Below are 22,090 nucleotides of genomic sequence, written 5' to 3' on the forward strand. Positions count from 1 at the left end.
CTGGAGTGATGCTGCCAGGAAGGAAGTTATGTCTGGAGTGATGCTGTCAGGAAGGAAGTTATGTCTGGAGTGATGCTGCCAGGAAGGAAGTTATGTCTGGAGTGATGCTGCCAGGAAGGAAGTTATGTCTGGAGTGATGCTGTCAGGAAGGAAGTTATGTCTGGATTGATGCTGCCAGGAAGGCAGCGTGAGGACGGCTCCCTTTGATGGGGACCCCGGCACTCGCCTGGACCCCTGACAGGTCTGAAGAGCAAGATCTAACTGCCCATCTTTCTCTCTCTCTGTCTCTCTCTCTCTCTCTCTCTCTCTCTCTCTCTCTCTCTCTCTCTCTCTCTCTCTCTCTCTCTCTCTCTCTCTCTCTCTCTCTCTCTCTCTCTCTCTCTCTCTCTCTCTCTCTCTCTCTCTCTCTCTCTCTCTCTCTCTCTCTCTCTCTCTCTCTCTCTGAGAGGGTATTTAACTAGTCATGCTGACAGAGACAGGGATGGGGGATCAAAGTACAGTAAGAAGTACACTCGTTCGCCCACGCCTTCCTCACGCCCTCCCCCTACCTCCCTCCCTCCCTGATGGTTTTACTGACTGCATTAGAATGTTGCTCTCATATGTCGCCTCCAGTCACCCGCCCCACAGAAAGGAAGGATGAGTGAAAAAAAACACAGGAATTACAGGGACTGTCAGAATTTGTGGTAAAGGTCACTGCGGCTTTGTTGTATTTTGTCCTATCTCACTTTGATTAAAAGAGGAATGAGACATGTCATGTTGATACAGTAGACAGACAGACAGTCAGTCTCGGCTTGAGTCTCTCCTATGCTGTTCTATAACCTTGCTCCTCCAAGCCAACTCTCAGTCTATAGTGCCATTGTTATGCCTGGGTGGAGGCTAAAAAACTCCTCTGCAGTCAAAACAATCCGTCTCAACAACAGTTACGCTGACACTACCACAGTGTCATTCAAGGTAATCATGTGTTTTTACGTACAGTAGAACATCCGTTAGCTCAGTGATATCACAGCTCTCGATTTGAAACAAATGGCCTCGTTTACAAAGTTCCATAATGGATTACAGTATTCCTTTCTCCACCAATTGTCCGTACTTGTTAGTGAAGCATTTTACCATAGATCTGTATTCTTATGTAAAAACTCATTGATGTTTTAGAGTGCGACGTCACAGACCTTAACTGTTAACCCAACGATTCTCTCAGACTCATGCAAAGCGCATTTCGCCACAACAACACCAACCCGAAGCGTTTTGCGAAGCCAACATCATCCCGCAAGTCAGATAAATAGTATCGAGGGTGACACTGTTTGTCGAAAGGAAAAAAGGAGGGGTGAGAGAGAAATCTCCGTCTTTTTCCTCATTCTTTTGCTTCTGAATGTGGCCTTTCTGTGTTCTTTCTGTGTTTGTGGCTACAGTGTGGAATGATTAACACGCTGAGCCCTGGGAAGTAACTGGTCCACAATGGATGGGTTGTTGCAGTGTATCAGACTACCTTCACCGTGCGTCAGTCACCGGGATGGGAGACACCAGCCCCCTTGTTGCTGAGAAACTCCCTACTTAATCACTGAGAACTGTGAAATCACTCAGCCACTGGTGGCACTGGGCAAACAGATAACACCAGTGATAGTTGACAAACAGGGACGTGCACGGGCTCTTTGAAAAGCCCGGCGGTGTGGATGTGTTTGAACGGGCAAGTACGGGACGACGGTTATGTGATACTGCAGTATAGTGTGAGATTGTCTACCTTCACGAGTGATGTAGTGATAAAATAGGTGGGTCAACTCTTATCGCAGCTCCCTATACTTTCAATGTAGTTTTCTGAAAAAATGTGGATGAACTGCATTTACCCTCCACTACACACCTGACCTTCCACCAGTGGAATAGGACTCCCGAGTGGCGCAGGGGTTTGAGGGACTGCATCTCAGTTGTAGAGGCGTCACTACAGTCCCTAGTTCAAATCCAGGCTATATCACATCCGGCTGTGATTGGGAGTCCCATATAGTTGGCCCAGCGTCGTCCGGTGTTGCCCGGGATAGGCCGTCATTGTAAATAAGAATGTTTTCTTAACTGACTTGCCATGTTAAATAAATGTTCAAATCGTTTTTTTTTTAATTACAAATTAAATTTAAAATAGCGATCAACACTAGTCAATCTAGTTGTGTCTACTTGTCAAAACCACAAAAGTGTTGTAGCTCGCTTCACCCGAAAACCTTTCACTAAGAGAATATTGTCAGGGAGGTGTTTTCATGTATCCTTTTGTATCCTTTTTATTTAAAGGCGGAATAAACGTAGCATGACAAGTTGGCACAGCATTATCATTAGCATCATTAGCATTAGCATCATTATCATTAGCATCATTATCATTCGCATCATTATCATTAGCATCAAAGTCAACAAATGACCTATTCTTTTCTCTTTTCTCCCTTTGTCTCACGAACAGGTGGACGACCAAATGAAGCTCCTCCAGAACTGTTGGAGCGAGCTCCTCATCCTCGACCACATTTTCCGTCAGGTGATGCATGCCAAAGAGGGATCCATCCTATTGGTCACCGGCCAACAGGTAAGTCACCTGACTCCCCAAAACCCCGCCCGCCCCTTCCTGCCTGGGCCCCTCCCCTTCTCCCCACACCCTCCCCCTAGACCTCATCAGACACTCAGCACGTGCACATCAACACCCTTTAAAACGCTATCGACCACACCGGCTCCCCGCGCAGTCACCGCTCCATTAAAAATAGATTACGCTTATAGGTATAAGCTAATGTGACCAGAATAATCAATTATGCATTTTCTCTTTTTTTCCCTTTTTTTTGATGCATCAAGCAAGACTCCTAATGGCGAATAAATAAAGTGCTTGGTTAAGCATGCCTGTGGAGTCATAGCAGTAGAGAAAAAAAATGCCTATTATGATTTACCTTTGCGGTGCCCCAGAGGAGCCTGCGAGGGCTGACGCCTGAGGCTCCTGACGAGGCCCTCAACACAGCCTGTGATTCCTCAGTCAGTATGTCAACTGGCAGAGAGGGGGAGAGGGGGGAAGCGAAAGAGATTGAGGGAGAAACGGATGTTTGTTATGAACATGGCTCGGGAACGCCCGACACGTCTGTCAGTGAGAAAAAGAACACTTCATTATTGATGGGCCGGGTGTTCCCGAAACGTTGCTCTTCAACAAAATGTTCTCCAACAATAGATGAGGGCATTTATATTTAGGCGAGGCGAGGAGGGTCTGTTGACCTCTGATTATTAGTGGTCAGGAAGTTGACCTCTGATTATTAGTGGTCAGGAAGTTGACCTCTGATTATTAGTGGTCAGGAAGTTGACCTCTGATTATTAGTGATCAGGAAGTTGACCTCTGATTATTAGTGATCAGGAAGTTGACCTCTGATTATTAGTGGTCAGATAGTTGACCTCTGATTATTAGTGGTCAGGAAGTTGACCTCTGATTATTAGTGGTCAGATAGTTGAGGAGGAGGAGGAGACAGAGGGAGGAGGAGACAGAGGGAGGACGAAGAGACAGAGGGAGGATGAGGAGACAGAGGGAGGACAAGGGGTAGGAGACAGGGGAGGAGGAGTAGGAGACAGGGGGAGGGGGAGGAGGAGGAGGAGACAGAGGGAGGAGGAGGAGGAGGAGACAGAGGAAGGAGGTGGAGGAGACAGAGGAAGGAGGAGGAGACACGGGGAGGAGGAGACAGGGGAGGAGGAGGAGGAAACAGGGGAGGAGGAGGAGACAGAGGGAGGGGGAGGAGGAGACATGGGAGGAGGAGACAGAGGGAGGAGGAGGAGACAGAGGAGGGAGGAGGAGGAGGAGGAGGAGACAGAGGGAGGAAGAGGAGGAGACAGAGGGAGGAGGAGGAGGAGACGGGGGAGGGGGACAGAGTCAGGGGAGGTGTAGGACCAGGTCTAGTTTGCATATTTTGGTTAATGAACAGCTGGTGTTGGGGGGCCACAGGGGGATCATGGAGGGGGGACCAGGGAGGGGTGAATCAGGGAGGGGGACCAGGGAGGGGTGAATCAAGGAGGGGGACCAGGGAGGGAGGACCAGGGAGGGGTGAATCAGGGAGGGGTGAATCAGGGAAGGGGACCAGGGAGGGGGACCAGGGAGGGGGACCAGGGAGGGGTGAATCAGGGAGGGGGCCCAGGGAGGGAAGAGCGCCTCTCAAACCATGCATTATCTTCTATTATTCACCATGAGACCAGGGGACAGCAGCTTTAAAGCTAGGGCCAACCTCTAACATCACCACCACCACTACCACCACCACTTTAACCAGCAACACAACTATCACCACCACTATCACTATGACCACTATCACCACCACCACTATCACCACCACTATCACTATGACCACTATCACCACCACCACCACCACTATCACCACTTTAACCAGCACCACCACTTTAACCACCAACACCACTAACACCAGCACTACCACTATTACCACTATCACCACCACCAGCACCTACACTACTACCAGCAACACCACTAACACCAGCACTACCACTACCACAATTAACACCAACACTACCACTATGACCACTATCACCACCAAAATCACCACCACCACTATCACCAGCAACACCACTAACACCAGTACTACCACTACCACAATTAACACCAGCACTACCACTATGACCACTATCACCATCACCAGCACCATCACCACTATCACTATCACTACCACCTCTATCACCACTAACATCAGCCCTATCACTACCACCTCTATCACCACTAACATCACCACTATCACCACCTCTATCACCACTAACATCATCACTATCACCACCTCTATCACCACTAACATCACCACTATCACCACCACCACCACTATAACCACCACAACTATCACCACAACCACCACCACTATAACCACCACCACTATAACCACCACTATAACCAGCACCACTATAACCACCACCACTATAACCACTACCACTATAACCACCACCACTATAACCACAACTATAACCACCTCCACTATCACCACCACCACTATAACCACCACCACCATCACCACCACCACTATTTAAATTATAGGTTGTAATGGAACATAATAGGAAAAACGGGGTGAATAGTTCTGCAAGGCACTGCAACACCACCACTATAGCCACCACCACTATAACCACCACCACTATAACCACCACCACCACTATAACCACCACCACTATAACCACCACCACCACTATAACCACCACCACTATAACCACCACCACCATAACCACCACTACCACCACCATAACCACCACCACTATAACCACCACCACTATAACCACCACCACTACTATAACCACCAACACTATAACCACCACCACTATAACCACCACCACTATAACCACCACCACTATAACCACCACCAACACCACTATAACCACCACCACTATAACCACCACCACTATAACCACCACCACCACTATAACCACCACCACTATAACCACCACCACTATAACCACCACCACTATAACCACCACCAACACCACTACCACTATAACCACCACTATAACCACTACCATCACTATAACCACCACTATAACCACCACCACTATAACCACCACTATAACCACCACCACTATAACCACCACCACTATAACCACCACCACTATAACCACCACCACTATAACCACAACCACTATAACCACCACCACTATAACCACCACCACCACTATAACCACCACCACTACAACCACCACCACCACTATAACCACCACCACCACCACTAAAACTATAACCACCACCACTATAACCACCACCACCACTATAACCACCACTTTAACCACCACTATAACCACCACCACCACCACTAAAACTATAACCACCACCACTAGAACCACCACCACCACTATAACCACCACCACTATAACAATCACCAATATAACCACCACCACCACACTAACCACCACCACTATAACCACCGCTATAACCACCACTATAACCACCACCACTATAACCACCACCACTATAACCACCACCACTATCACCACCACCACTATCACCACCACCACTATAACCACCACCACCACTATAACCACCACCACCACTATAACCACCACCACTATAACCACCACCACCATAACCACCACTACCACCACTATAACCACCACCACTATAACCACCACCACTATAACCACCACCACTATAACCACCACCAACACCACTACCACTATAACCACCACCACTATAACCACTACCACTACAACCACTACCACTATAACCACCACTATAACCTCCACTATAACCACCACTATAACCACTACCACTATAACCACCACCACTATAACCACCGCCACTATAACCACCACCACTATAACCACCGCCACTATAACCACCACCACTATAACCACCCCCACCACTATAAACACCACCACTATAACCACCACTATAACCACCACCACTAATACCACCACCACTATAACCACCACTATAACCACCACTATAACCACCACCACTATAACCACCACCACTATAAACACCACCACTATAACCACCACTATAACCACCACCACTAATACCACCACCACTATAACCACCACTATAACCACCACTATAACCACCACCACTATAACCACCACCACTATAACCACCACCACCATAACCACCACTACCACCACCATAACCACCACCACTATAACCACCACCACTACAACCACCACCAACACCACTACCACTATAACCACCACTATAACCACTACCACTATAACCACCACCACTATAACCACCACCACTATAACCACCACCACTATAACCACCACTATAACCACCACCACTATAACCACCACTATAACCACCACCACTATAACCACCACCACTATAACCACAACCACTATAACCACCACCACTATAACCACCACTATAACCACCACCACTATAACCACCACCACTATAACCACAACCACTATAACCACCACCACTATAACCACCACCACCACTATAACCACCACTTTAACCACCACTATAACCACCACCACCAATATAACCACCACCACCACTATAACCACCACCACTATAACCACCACTATAACCACCACCACTATAACCACCACCACCACTATAACCACCACTTTAACCACCACTATAACCACCACCACCACTATAACCACCACCACTATAACCACCACTATAACCACCACCACTATAATCACCACCACTATAACCACCACCAACACCACTACCACTATAACCACTACCATCACTATAACCACCACTATAACCACCACCACTATAACCACCACTATAACCACCACCACTATAACCACCACCACTATAACCACAACCACTATAACCACCACCACTATAACCACCACCACCACTATAACCACCACCACTATAACCACCACCACTATAACCACAACCACTATAACCACCACCACTATAACCACAACCACTATAACCACCACCACTAAAACTATAACCACCACCACTATAACCACCACCACCACTAAAACTATAACTACCACCACTATAACCACCACCACCACTATAACCACCACCACCACTATAACCACCACTTTAACCACCACTATAACCACCACTATAACCACCACCACCACACTAACCACCACCACTATAACAATCACCAATATAACCACCACCACACTAACCACCACCACTATAACCACCACTATAACCACCACCACTATAACCACCACCACTATAACCACCACCACTATCACCACCACCACTATCACCACCACCACTATAACCACCACCACCACTTTAACCACCACCACCACCACTATAACCACCACCACCATAACCACCACTACCACCACTATAACCACCACCACTATATCCACCACCACCACTATAACCACCACCACTATAACCACCACCACTATAACCACCACCAACACCACTACCACTATAACCACCACCACTTTAACCACTACCACTACAACCACTACCACTATAACCACCACTATAACCACCACTATAATCACCACTATAACCACTACCACTATAACCACCACCACTATAACCACCGCCACTATAACCACCACCACTATAACCACCGCCACTATAACCACCACCACTATAACCACCACCACCACTATAAACACCACCACTATAACCACCACTATAACCACCACCACTATAACCACCACCACTAATACCACCACCACTATAACCACCACTATAACCACCACCACTATAACCACTACAACTATAACCACCACCACTATAACCACCACCACTATAACCACCACTATAACCACCACCACTATAACCACCACCACTATATCCACCACTATAACCACCACCACTATAACCACCACCACCATAACCACCACTACCACCACCATAACCACCACCACTATAACCACCACCACCACTATAACCACCACCACTATAACAATCACCAATATAACCACCACCACACTAACCAGCACCACTATAACCACCACTATAACCACCACTATAACCACCACCACTATAACCACCACCACCACCACTATAACCAAAACCACTATCACCACCACCACTATCACCACCACCACTATAACCACCACCACCACTATAAACACCACCACCACTATAACCACCACCACTATAATCACCACCACTAATACCACCACCACTATAACCACCACTATAACCACCACCACTATAAACACCACCACTATAACCACCACCACTATAACCACCACTATAACCACCACCACTATAATCACCACCACCATAACCACCACTACCACCACCATAACCGCCACCACTATAACCACCACCACCACTATAACCACCACCACTCTAACCACCACCACCAACACCACTACCACTATAACCACCACCACTTTAACCACTAGCACTACAACCACTACCACTATAACCACCACTATAACCACCACCACTATAACCACCGCCACTATAACCACCACCACTATAACCACCACCACCACTATAACCACCACCACTATAACCACCACTATAACCACCACCACTATAACCACTACCACTATAACCACTACCACTATAACCACCACCACTATAACCACCACTATAACCACCACCACTATAACCACCACCACCACTATAACCACCACCACTATAACCACCACCACTATAACCACCACCAACACCACTACCACTATAACCACCACCACTATAACCACCACTATAACCACCACCACTATAACCACCACCACTATAACCACCACCATAACCACCACCACTATAACCACCACTATAACCACCACCACTATAACCACCACTATAACCACCACCACTATAACCACCACCACTATAACCACAACCACTATAACCACCACCACTATAACCACCACCACCACTATAACCACCACCACTACAACCACCACCACCACTATAACCACCACCACCATAACCACCACTATAACCACCACCACTATAACCACCACCACCACTATAACCACCACCACCACCACTAAAACTATAACCACCACCACCACTATAACCACCACCACCACCACTAAAACTATAACCACCACCACTATAACCACCACCACCACTATAACCACCACCACCACCACTAAAACTATAACCACCACCACCACCACTATAACCACCACCACCACTATAACCACCACCACTATAACCACCACTTTAACCACCACTATAACCACCACTATAACCACCACCACCACTATAACCACCACCACCACTATAACCACCACCACTATAACAATCACCAATATAACCACCACCACACTAACCAGCACCACTATAACCACCACTATAACCACCACCACTATAACCAAAACCACTATAACCACCACCACCACTATAACCACCACCACTATAACCACCACTATAACCACCACCACTATAACCACCACCACCACCACTATAACCAAAACCACTATCACCACCACCACTATAACCACCACAACCACTATCACCACCACCACTATAACCACCACCACCACCACTATAACCACCACTATAACCACCACCACCACTATAACCACCACCACTATAACCACCACCACCATAACCACCACTACCACCACTATAACCACCACCACTATATCCCCCACCACCACTATAACCACCACCACTATAACCACCACCACTATAACCACCACCAACACCACTACCACTATAACCACCACTACTTTAACCACTACCACTACAACCACTACCACTACAACCACCACCACTATAACCACCACTATAACCACCACTATAACCACTACCACTATAACCACCACCACTATAACCACCGCCACTATAACCACCACCACTATAACCACCGCCACTATAACCACCACCACTATAATCACCACCACCACTATAAACACCACCACTATAAACACCACCACTATAACCACCATCACTATAACCACCACCACTAATACCACCACCACTATAACCACCACTATAACCACCACCACTATAACCACCACCACTATAACCACCACCACTATAACCACCACTATAACCACCACCACTATAATCACCACCACCCTAACCACCACTACCACCACCATAACCACCACCACCACTATAACCACCACCACTCTAACCACCACCACTATAACCACCACCAACACCACTACCACTATAACACCCACCACTTTAACCACTACCACTACAACCACTACCACTATAACCACCACTATAACCACCACCACTATAACCACCACCACTATAACCACCACCACTATAACCACCACCACTATAACCACCACTATAACCACCACCACTATAACCACTACCAGTATAACCACTACCACTATAACCACCACCACTATAACCACCACTATAACCACCACCACTATAACCACCACTATAACCACTACCACCACCAGAACTATAACCACCACCAGAACTATAACCACCACCACTATAACCACCACTATAACCACTACCACTATAACCACCACTATAACCACCACCACTATAACCACCACCAACATTACTACTTCCACCACTATAACCACTACCACTATAACCACCACCACTATAACCACCACTGTAACCACTACCATCACTATAACCACTACCACTATAACCACCACTATAACAACCACTATAACCACCACCACAATAACCACCACCACTATAACCACCACCACCACTATAACCACCACTATAACCACCACCACCACTACAACCACCACCACTATTACCACCTCCACTATAACCACCACTATAACCAACACCACTATAACCACCACCACTATAACCACTACCACCACTATAACCACCACCACTATAACCACCACCACTATAACCACCACCACTATAACCACAACCACTATAACCACCACCACTATAACCACCACCACCACTATAACCACCACCACTACAACCACCACCACCACTATAACCACCACCACCACCACTAAAACTGTAACCACCACCACTATAACCACCACCACCACTATAACCACCACTTTAACCACCACTATAACCACCACCACCACCACTATAACCACCACCACCACTATAACCACCACTATAACCACCACTTTAACCACCACTATAACCACCACCACCACCACTATAACCACCACTACCACTATAACCACCACCACTTTAACCACTACCACTACAACCACTACCACTATAACCACCACTATAACCACCACTATAACCACTACCACTATAACCACCACCACTATAACCACCGCCACTTTAACCACCACCACTATAATCACCGCCACTATAACCACCACCACTATAAACACCACCACTATAACCACCACTATAACCACCACCACTATAACCACCACCACTAATACCACCACCACTATAACCACCACTATAACCACCACCACTATAAACACCACCACTATAACCACCACCACTATAACCACCACTATAACCACCACCACTATAATCACCACCACCATAACCACCACTACCACCACCATAACCGCCACCACTATAACCACCACCACCACTATAACCACCACCACTCTAACCACCACCACCAACACCACTACCACTATAACCACCACCACTTTAACCACTAGCACTACAACCACTACCACTATAACCACCACTATAACCACCACCACTATAACCACCGCCACTATAACCACCACCACTATAACCACCACCACCACTATAACCACCACCACTATAACCACCACTATAACCACCACCACTATAACCACTACCACTATAACCACTACCACTATAACCACCACCACTATAACCACCACTATAACCACCACCACTATAACCACCACCACCACTATAACCACCACCACTATAACCACCACCACTATAACCACCACCAACACCACTACCACTATAACCACCACCACTATAACCACCACTATAACCACCACCACTATAACCACCACCACTATAACCACCACTATAACCACCACCACTATAACCACCACTATAACCACCACCACTATAACCACCACTATAACCACCACCACTATAACCACCACCACTATAACCACAACCACTATAACCACCACCACTATAACCACCACCACCACTATAACCACCACCACTACAACCACCACCACCACTATAACCACCACCACCATAACCACCACTATAACCACCACCACTATAACCACCACCACCACTATAACCACCACCACCACCACCACTAAAACTATAACCACCACCACCACTATAACCACCACCACCACCACTAAAACTATAACCACCACCACTATAACCACCACCACCACTATAACCACCACCACCACCACTAATACTATAACCACCACCACCACCACTATAACCACCACCACCACTATAACCACCACCACTATAACCACCACTTTAACCACCACTATAACCACCACTATAACCACCACCACCACTATAACCACCACCACCACTATAACCACCACCACTATAACAATCACCAATATAACCACCACCACACTAACCAGCACCACTATAACCACCACTATAACCACCACCACTATAACCAAAACCACTATCACCACCACCACTATAACCACCACCACCACTATAACCACCACCACTATAACCACCACTATAACCACCACCACTATAACCACCACCACCACCACTATAACCAAAACCACTATCACCACCACCACTATAACCACCACAACCACTATCACCACCACCACTATAACCACCACCACCACCACTATAACCACCACTATAACCACCACCACCACTATAACCACCACCACTATAACCACCACCACCATAACCACCACTACCACCACTATAACCACCACCACTATATCCCCCACCACCACTATAACCACCACCACTATAACCACCACCACTATAACCACCACCACCACCAACACCACTACCACTATAACCACCACTACTTTAACCACTACCACTACAACCACTACCACTACAACCACCACCACTATAACCACCACTATAACCACCACTATAACCACTACCACTACAACCACCACCACTATAACCACCGCCACTATAACCACCACCACTATAACCACCGCCACTATAACCACCACCACTATAATCACCACCACCACTATAAACACCACCACTATAAACACCACCACTATAACCACCATCACTATAACCACCACCACTAATACCACCACCACTATAACCACCACTATAACCACCACCACTATAACCACCACCACTATAACCACCACCACTATAACCACCACTATAACCACCACCACTATAATCACCACCACCCTAACCACCACTACCACCACCATAACCACCACCACCACTATAACCACCACCACTCTAACCACCACCACTATAACCACCACCAACACCACTACCACTATAACACCCACCACTTTAACCACTACCACTACAACCACTACCACTATAACCACCACTATAACCACCACCACTATAACCACCACCACTATAACCACCACCACCACTATAACCACCACCACTATAACCACCACTATAACCACCACCACTATAACCACTACCAGTATAACCACTACCACTATAACCACCACCACTATAACCACCACTATAACCACCACCACTATAACCACCACTATAACCACTACCACCACCAGAACTATAACCACCACCAGAACTATAACCACCACCACTATAACCACCACTATAACCACTACCACTATAACCACCACTATAACCACCACCACTATAACCACCACCAACATTACTACTTCCACCACTATAACCACTACCACTATAACCACCACCACTATAACCACCACTGTAACCACTACCATCACTATAACCACTACCACTATAACCACCACTATAACAACCACTATAACCACCACCACAATAACCACCACCACTATAACCACCACCACCACTATAACCACCACTATAACCACCACTATAACCACCACCACCACTACAACCACCACCACTATTACCACCTCCACTATAACCACCACTATAACCAACACCACTATAACCACCACCACTATAACCACTACCACCACTATAACCACCACCACTATAACCACCACCACTATAACCACCACCACTATAACCACAACCACTATAACCACCACCACTATAACCACCACCACCACTATAACCACCACCACTACAACCACCACCACCACTATAACCACCACCACCACCACTAAAACTGTAACCACCACCACTATAACCACCACCACCACTATAACCACCACTTTAACCACCACTATAACCACCACCACCACCACTATAACCACCACCACCACTATAACCACCACTATAACAACCACTATAACCACCACCACTATAACCACCACCACCACTATAACCACCACTTTAACCACCACTATAACCACCACTATAACCACCACCACCACTATAACCACCACCACCACTATAACCACCACCACTATAACCACCACTATAACCACCACCACTATAACCACCACCACTATAACCACCACTATAACCACCACCACTATAACCACCACCACTATAACCACCACTATCACCACCACCACTATAACCACCACCACCACTATAACCACCACCACCACTATAACCACCACCACCACTATAACCACCACCACTATAACCACCACCACCATAACCACCACTACCACCACCATAACCACCACCACTATAACCACCACCACCACTATAACCACCACCACTCTAACCACCACCACTATAACCACTACCAACACCACTACCACTATAACCACCACCACTTTAACCACTACCACTACAACCACTACCACTATAACCACCACTATAACCACCACTATAACCACCACCACTATAACCACCGCCACTATAACCACCACCACTATAACCACCACCACCACTATAACCACCACCACTATAACCACCACTATAACCACCACCACTATAACCACTACCACTATAACCACCACCACTATAACCACCACTATAACCACCACCACTATAACCACCACTATAACCACCACCACTATAACCCCTACAACTATAACCACTACCACCACCAGAACTATAACCACCACTATAACCACCACCAGAACTATAACCACCACCATAACCACCACCACTATAACCACTACCACTATAACCACCACTATAACCACCACCACTATAACCACCACCACCATTACTACTTCCACCACTATAACCACTACCACTATAACCACCACCACTATAACCACCACTATAACCACTACCATCACTATAACCACTACCACTATAACCACCACTATAACAACCACTATAACCACCACTATAACCACCACCACCACTACAACCACCACCACTATTACCACCACCACTATAACCACCACTATAACCAACACCACTATAACCACCACCACTATAACCACCACCACTATAACCACTACCAACACTATAACCACCACCACTATAACCACCACCACTATAACCACAACCACTATAACCACCACCACTATAACCACCACCCCCACTATAACCACCACCACTAAAACCACCACCACCACCACTATAACCACCACCACCACCACTAAAACTATAACCACCACCACTATAACCACCACCACCACTATAACCACCACCACTATAACCACCACCACCACTATAACCACCACTTTAACCACCGCTATAACCACCACCACCACTATAACCACCACCACTATAACAATCACCAATATAACCACCACCACACTAACCACCACCACTATAACCACCACTATAACCACCACTATAACCACCACCACTATAACCACCACCACTATAACCACCACCACCATTACTACTTCCACCACTATAACCACTACCACTATAACCACCACCACTATAACCACCACTATAACCACTACCATCACTATAACCACTACCACTATAACCACCACTATAACAACCACTATAACCACCACTATAACCACCACCACCACTACAACCACCACCACTATTACCACCACCACTATAACCACCACTATAACCACCACCACTATAACCACCACCACTATAACCACCACCACTATAACCACTACCACCACTATAACCACCACCACTATAACCACCACCACCACTACAACCACCACCACTATTACCACCTCCACTATAACCACCACTATAACCAACACCACTATAACCACCACCACTATAACCACTACCACCACTATAACCACTACCACCACTATAACCACCACCACTATAACCACCACCACTATAACCACCACCACTATAACCACAACCACTATAACCACCACCACTATAACCACCACCACCACTATAACCACCACCACTACAACCACCACCACCACTATAACCACCACCACCACCACTAAAACTGTAACCACCACCACTATAACCACCACCACCACTATAACCACCACTTTAACCACCACTATAACCACCACCACCACCACTATAACCACCACCACCACTATAACCACCACTATAACAACCACTATAACCACCACCACTATAACCACCACCACCACTATAACCACCACCACCACTATAACCACCACCACTATAACAATCACCAATATAACCACCACCACACTAACCACCACCACTATAACCACCACTATAACCACCACCACTATAACCACCACCACTATAACCACCACCACTATAACCACCACCACTATAACCACCACTATAACCACCACCACTATAACCACCACCACTATAACCACCACTATCACCACCACCACTATAACCACCACCACCACTATAACCACCACCACCACTATAACCACCACCACCACTATAACCACCACCACTATAACCACCACCACCATAACCACCACTACCACCACCATAACCACCACCACTATAACCACCACCACCACTATAACCACCACCACTCTAACCACCACCACTATAACCACCACCAACACCACTACCACTATAACCACCACCACTTTAACCACTACCACTACAACCACTACCACTATAACCACCACTATAACCACCACTATAACCACCACCACTATAACCACCACCGCCACTATAACCACCACTATAACCACCACCACTATAACCACTACCACTATAACCACCACCACTATAACCACCACTATAACCACCACCACTATAACCACCACTATAACCACCACCACTATAACCCCTACAACTATAACCACTACCACCACCAGAACTATAACCACCACTATAACCACCACCAGAACTATAACCACCACCACTATAACCACCACTATAACCACTACCACTATAACCACCACTATAACCACCACCACTATAACCACCACCACCATTACTACTTCCACCACTATAACCACTACCACTATAACCACCACCACTATAACCACCACTATAACCACTACCATCACTATAACCACTACCACTATAACCACCACTATAACAACAACTATAACCACCACTATAACCACCACCACCACTACAACCACCACCACTATTACCACCACCACTATAACCACCACTATAACCAACACCACTATAACCACCACCACTATAACCACCACCACTATAACCACTACCACCACTATAACCACCACCACTATAACCACCACCACTATAACCACAACCACTATAACCACCACCACTATAACCACCACCCCCACTATAACCACCACCACTAAAACCACCACCACCACCACTATAACCACCACCACCACCACTAAAACTATAACCACCACCACTATAACCACCACCACCACTATAACCACCACCACTATAACCACCACCACCACTATAACCACCACTTTAACCACCACTATAACCACCACCACCACTATAACCACCACCACTATAACAATCACCAATATAACCACCACCACACTAACCACCACCACTATAACCACCACTATAACCACCACTATAACCACCACCACTATAACCACCACCACTATAACCACCACCACTATCACCACCACCACTATCACCACCACCACTATCACCACCACCACCACTATAACCACCACCACCACTATAACCACCACCACTATAACCACCACCACCATAACCACCACTACCACCACTATAACCACCACCACTATATCCACCACCACCACTATAACCACCACCACTATAACCACCACAACACCACTACCACTATAACCACCACCACTTTAACCACTACCACTACAACCACTACCACTATAACCACCACTATAACCACCACTATAACCACCACTATAACCACTACCACTATAACCACCACCACTATAACCACCGCCACTATAACCACCACCACTATAACCACCACCACTATAACCACCACCACTATAACCACCACCACCACTATAAACACCACCACTATAACCACCACTATAACCACCACCACTATAACCACCACCACTAATACCACCACCACTATAACCACCACTATAACCACCACCACTATAACCACTACCACTATAACCACCACCACTATAACCACCACCACTATAACCACCACTATAACCACCACCACTATAACCACCACCACTATAACCACCACTATAACCACTACCACTATAACCACTACCACCACCAGAACTATAACCACCACTAGAACCACCACCAGAACTATAACCACCACCACTATAACCACCACTATAACCACTACCACTATAACCACCACTATAACCACCACCACTATAACCACCACCACCATTACTACTTCCACCACTATAACCACTACCACTATAACTACCACCACTATAACCACCACTGTAACCACTACCATCACTATAACCACTACCACTATAACCACCACTATAACCACCACTATAACCACCACCACAATAACCACCACTATAACCACCACCACAATAACCACCACCACTATAACCACCACCACTATAACCACCACCACAATAACCACCACCACAATAACCACCACCACTATAACCACCACCACAATAACCACCACCACTATAACCACCACCACAATAACCACCACCACAATAACCACCACCACTATAACCACCACCACTATAACCACCACTATAACCACCACTATAACCACCACCACTATAACCATCACCACCACTACAACCACCACCACTATAACCACCACCACTATAACCACCACTATAACCACCACTACAACCACCACCACTTTTACCACCACCACTATAACTACCACCACTATAACCACCACTATAACCAACACCATTATAACCACCACCACTATAACCACTACCACCACTATAACCACCCACCACTATAACCACAACCACTACCACCACCACCACCACTATAACCACCACCACTATAACCACAACCACTATAACCACCACCACTATAACCACCACCACCACTATAACCACCACTTTAACCACCACTATAACCACCACTATAACCACCACCACCACTATAACCACCACCACCACTATAACCACCACCACTATAACCACCACCACTATAACAATCACCACTATAACCACCACCCCTATAACCACCACCACCATTACTACTTCCACCACTATAACCACCACTATAACCACCACTATAACCACTACCACTATAACCACCACTATAACCACCACCACTATAACCACCACCACTATAGCCACCACCACTATAACCACTACCACTATAAGCACCACCACTATAAGCACCACTATAACCACCACTATAACCACCACTATAACCACTACCACTATAACCACCACCACTATAACCACCACCACTATAACCACCACTATAACCACCACCACTATAACCACCACCACTATAACCACCACCACTATAACCACCACTATAACCACCACCACTATAACCACAACCACTATAACCACCACTACAACCACCACCACCACCACCACCACTATAACCACCACTATAACCACCACCACTATAACCACCACCATTATAGCCACCACCCCTATAACCACCCCTATAACCACTACCGCTATAACCACCACCACTATCACTGCCCTCCTGTCTGTCAGCTTAGTCAGGAATTGGCCTTCGGAGTAATCTGATATGGCAACTTATATGTGATCACACAAATCTAATTTATACAGCTCTTTGGTCTGTCTTGTACTGAAGAACTGTCTTTGGTTCAAACACAAGATGTGACTGCTGGTGTCATGTGAAAACACTGGCTGAGTTCAGTAGGGTATGAATGCACAAGCATGGTCTTGGCATTTCCTCTGCAAGATAAGTCTTTGATATTGCTTGATGTCAATGGCACTAGCACACGAAAGGCAAATGTGAAAATATTATTCAAAAAATCTTCTCTGAACAAACACATTTATTCAGCAGGTTTCCACTACTATTGAATAACATTGTCTTTTCAAAGGAACTTTCTGTCGTCTTTGAAGTAGAACACTTTAATCCAAACTTCTGAACGATTTAGAGCTCAATTCAATCCGTAGCGCTGAAGAGCCATGCTATAGCGGGATAGACATTTAAAGGCAATGTTTTCGCATTAGCGGAGACTGCATTCACGGTAAATTATGCATATGTCAGCTCAATCAGAAATTACCTTTAAATTTCAAATTGCGCTATTGTGCTGAACTTCAACGATACGGATTTAATCTAGCCCTTACACAATTAATTGAAGGCATTGTTTTTTTATACAGTGCCTTGCAAAGGTATTTAAACTCAACATCTCTCATCACCCCGAGAACACCATCCCCACAGTGAAGCATGGGGGTGGCAGCTTCATGCTGTGGGGATGTGTTTCATCGGCAGGGACTGGGAAACTGGTCAGAATTAAAGGAATGATGGATGGCACTAAATACAGGGAAATTCTTGAGGGAAACCTGTTTCAGTCTTCCAGAGATTTGAGACTGGGACGGAGGTTCAACTTCCAGCAGGACAATGACCCTAAGCATACTGCTAAAGCAACACTCGAATGGTTTAGGAGGAAACATTTAAATGTCTTGGAATGGCCTAGTCAAAGCCCAGACCTCAATCCAATTGAGAATCTGTGGTATGACTTAAAGATTGCTGTACACCAGCGGAACCCATCCAACTTGAAGGAGCTGGAGCAGTTTTGCCTTGAAGAATGGGCAAGTCCCAGTGGCTAGATGTGCCAAGCTTATAGAGACGTACCCCAAGAGACTTGCAGCTGTAATTGCTGCAAAAGGTGGCTCTTCAAAGTATTGATTTTGATGGGGGGGAATAGTTCTGCATGCTGAAGTTTTCCGTTTTTTTTGTCTTATTTCTTGTTTATATTTTAATTCCAAGTTGTAATGCAACGAAATAGGAAAAATGCCAAGGGGGTGAATACTTTCGCAAGCTGAGCCATATCAGCCACCCAATTCTGTTAGCCATTTTGTTAGCCCACACAATTTACTTTTTTCACCCTAATTTGTCATTTTGCACCCATATCCATTTTGGTTGCCTCTGTTGAAGTAATAATGCTAGGTTGACCTTATTGTTTACCTGATCCATCTATGTAGCCACCCAATCCATAGACGGTTCACTCTGCTACCGTCTGACAAACGGCTCTGGAACCAACAGGCCTCTACCCCTAAGCCATAAAACTGCTAAATAGTTAATTAAATGGTTTACCCGGACTATTTGCACTGACCCTATCTTGCACTGACTCTATGCACACTCACAAGACTATACTGTATATACTGTATAAACACACATTACATACACACTCACTCACACAGAAACTACACTGACACTCTCACACAAAAACCAAACACATTCACACACACACACACACACACACACACACACACACACACACACACACACACACACACACACACACACACACACACACACACACACACACACACACACACACACACACACACACACACACACACACAACACACACACACACATAACACACACACACGCATAACG

The 22,090-nt window shown here is 46.2% G+C and overlaps 1 protein-coding gene across 2 annotated transcripts in view; it reads left to right on the forward strand.

Moving 5' to 3' along the window:
- LOC139539432 (nuclear receptor subfamily 5 group A member 2) overlaps positions 1-22,090 on the forward strand; it is a 140,742-nt gene that overhangs the window by 73,745 nt on the left and 44,907 nt on the right. For both annotated transcript variants that reach the window (XM_071342385.1, XM_071342384.1), the window contains one exon: positions 2,432-2,551. In XM_071342385.1, coding sequence (XP_071198486.1) covers positions 2,432-2,551 — 120 coding nt within the window. The remainder of the gene's footprint in view (positions 1-2,431; positions 2,552-22,090) is intronic.

The sequence above is a fragment of the Salvelinus alpinus genome, chromosome 15 (genome assembly GCF_045679555.1).
Source record: "Salvelinus alpinus chromosome 15, SLU_Salpinus.1, whole genome shotgun sequence".
NCBI lineage: Eukaryota > Metazoa > Chordata > Actinopteri > Salmoniformes > Salmonidae > Salvelinus > Salvelinus alpinus.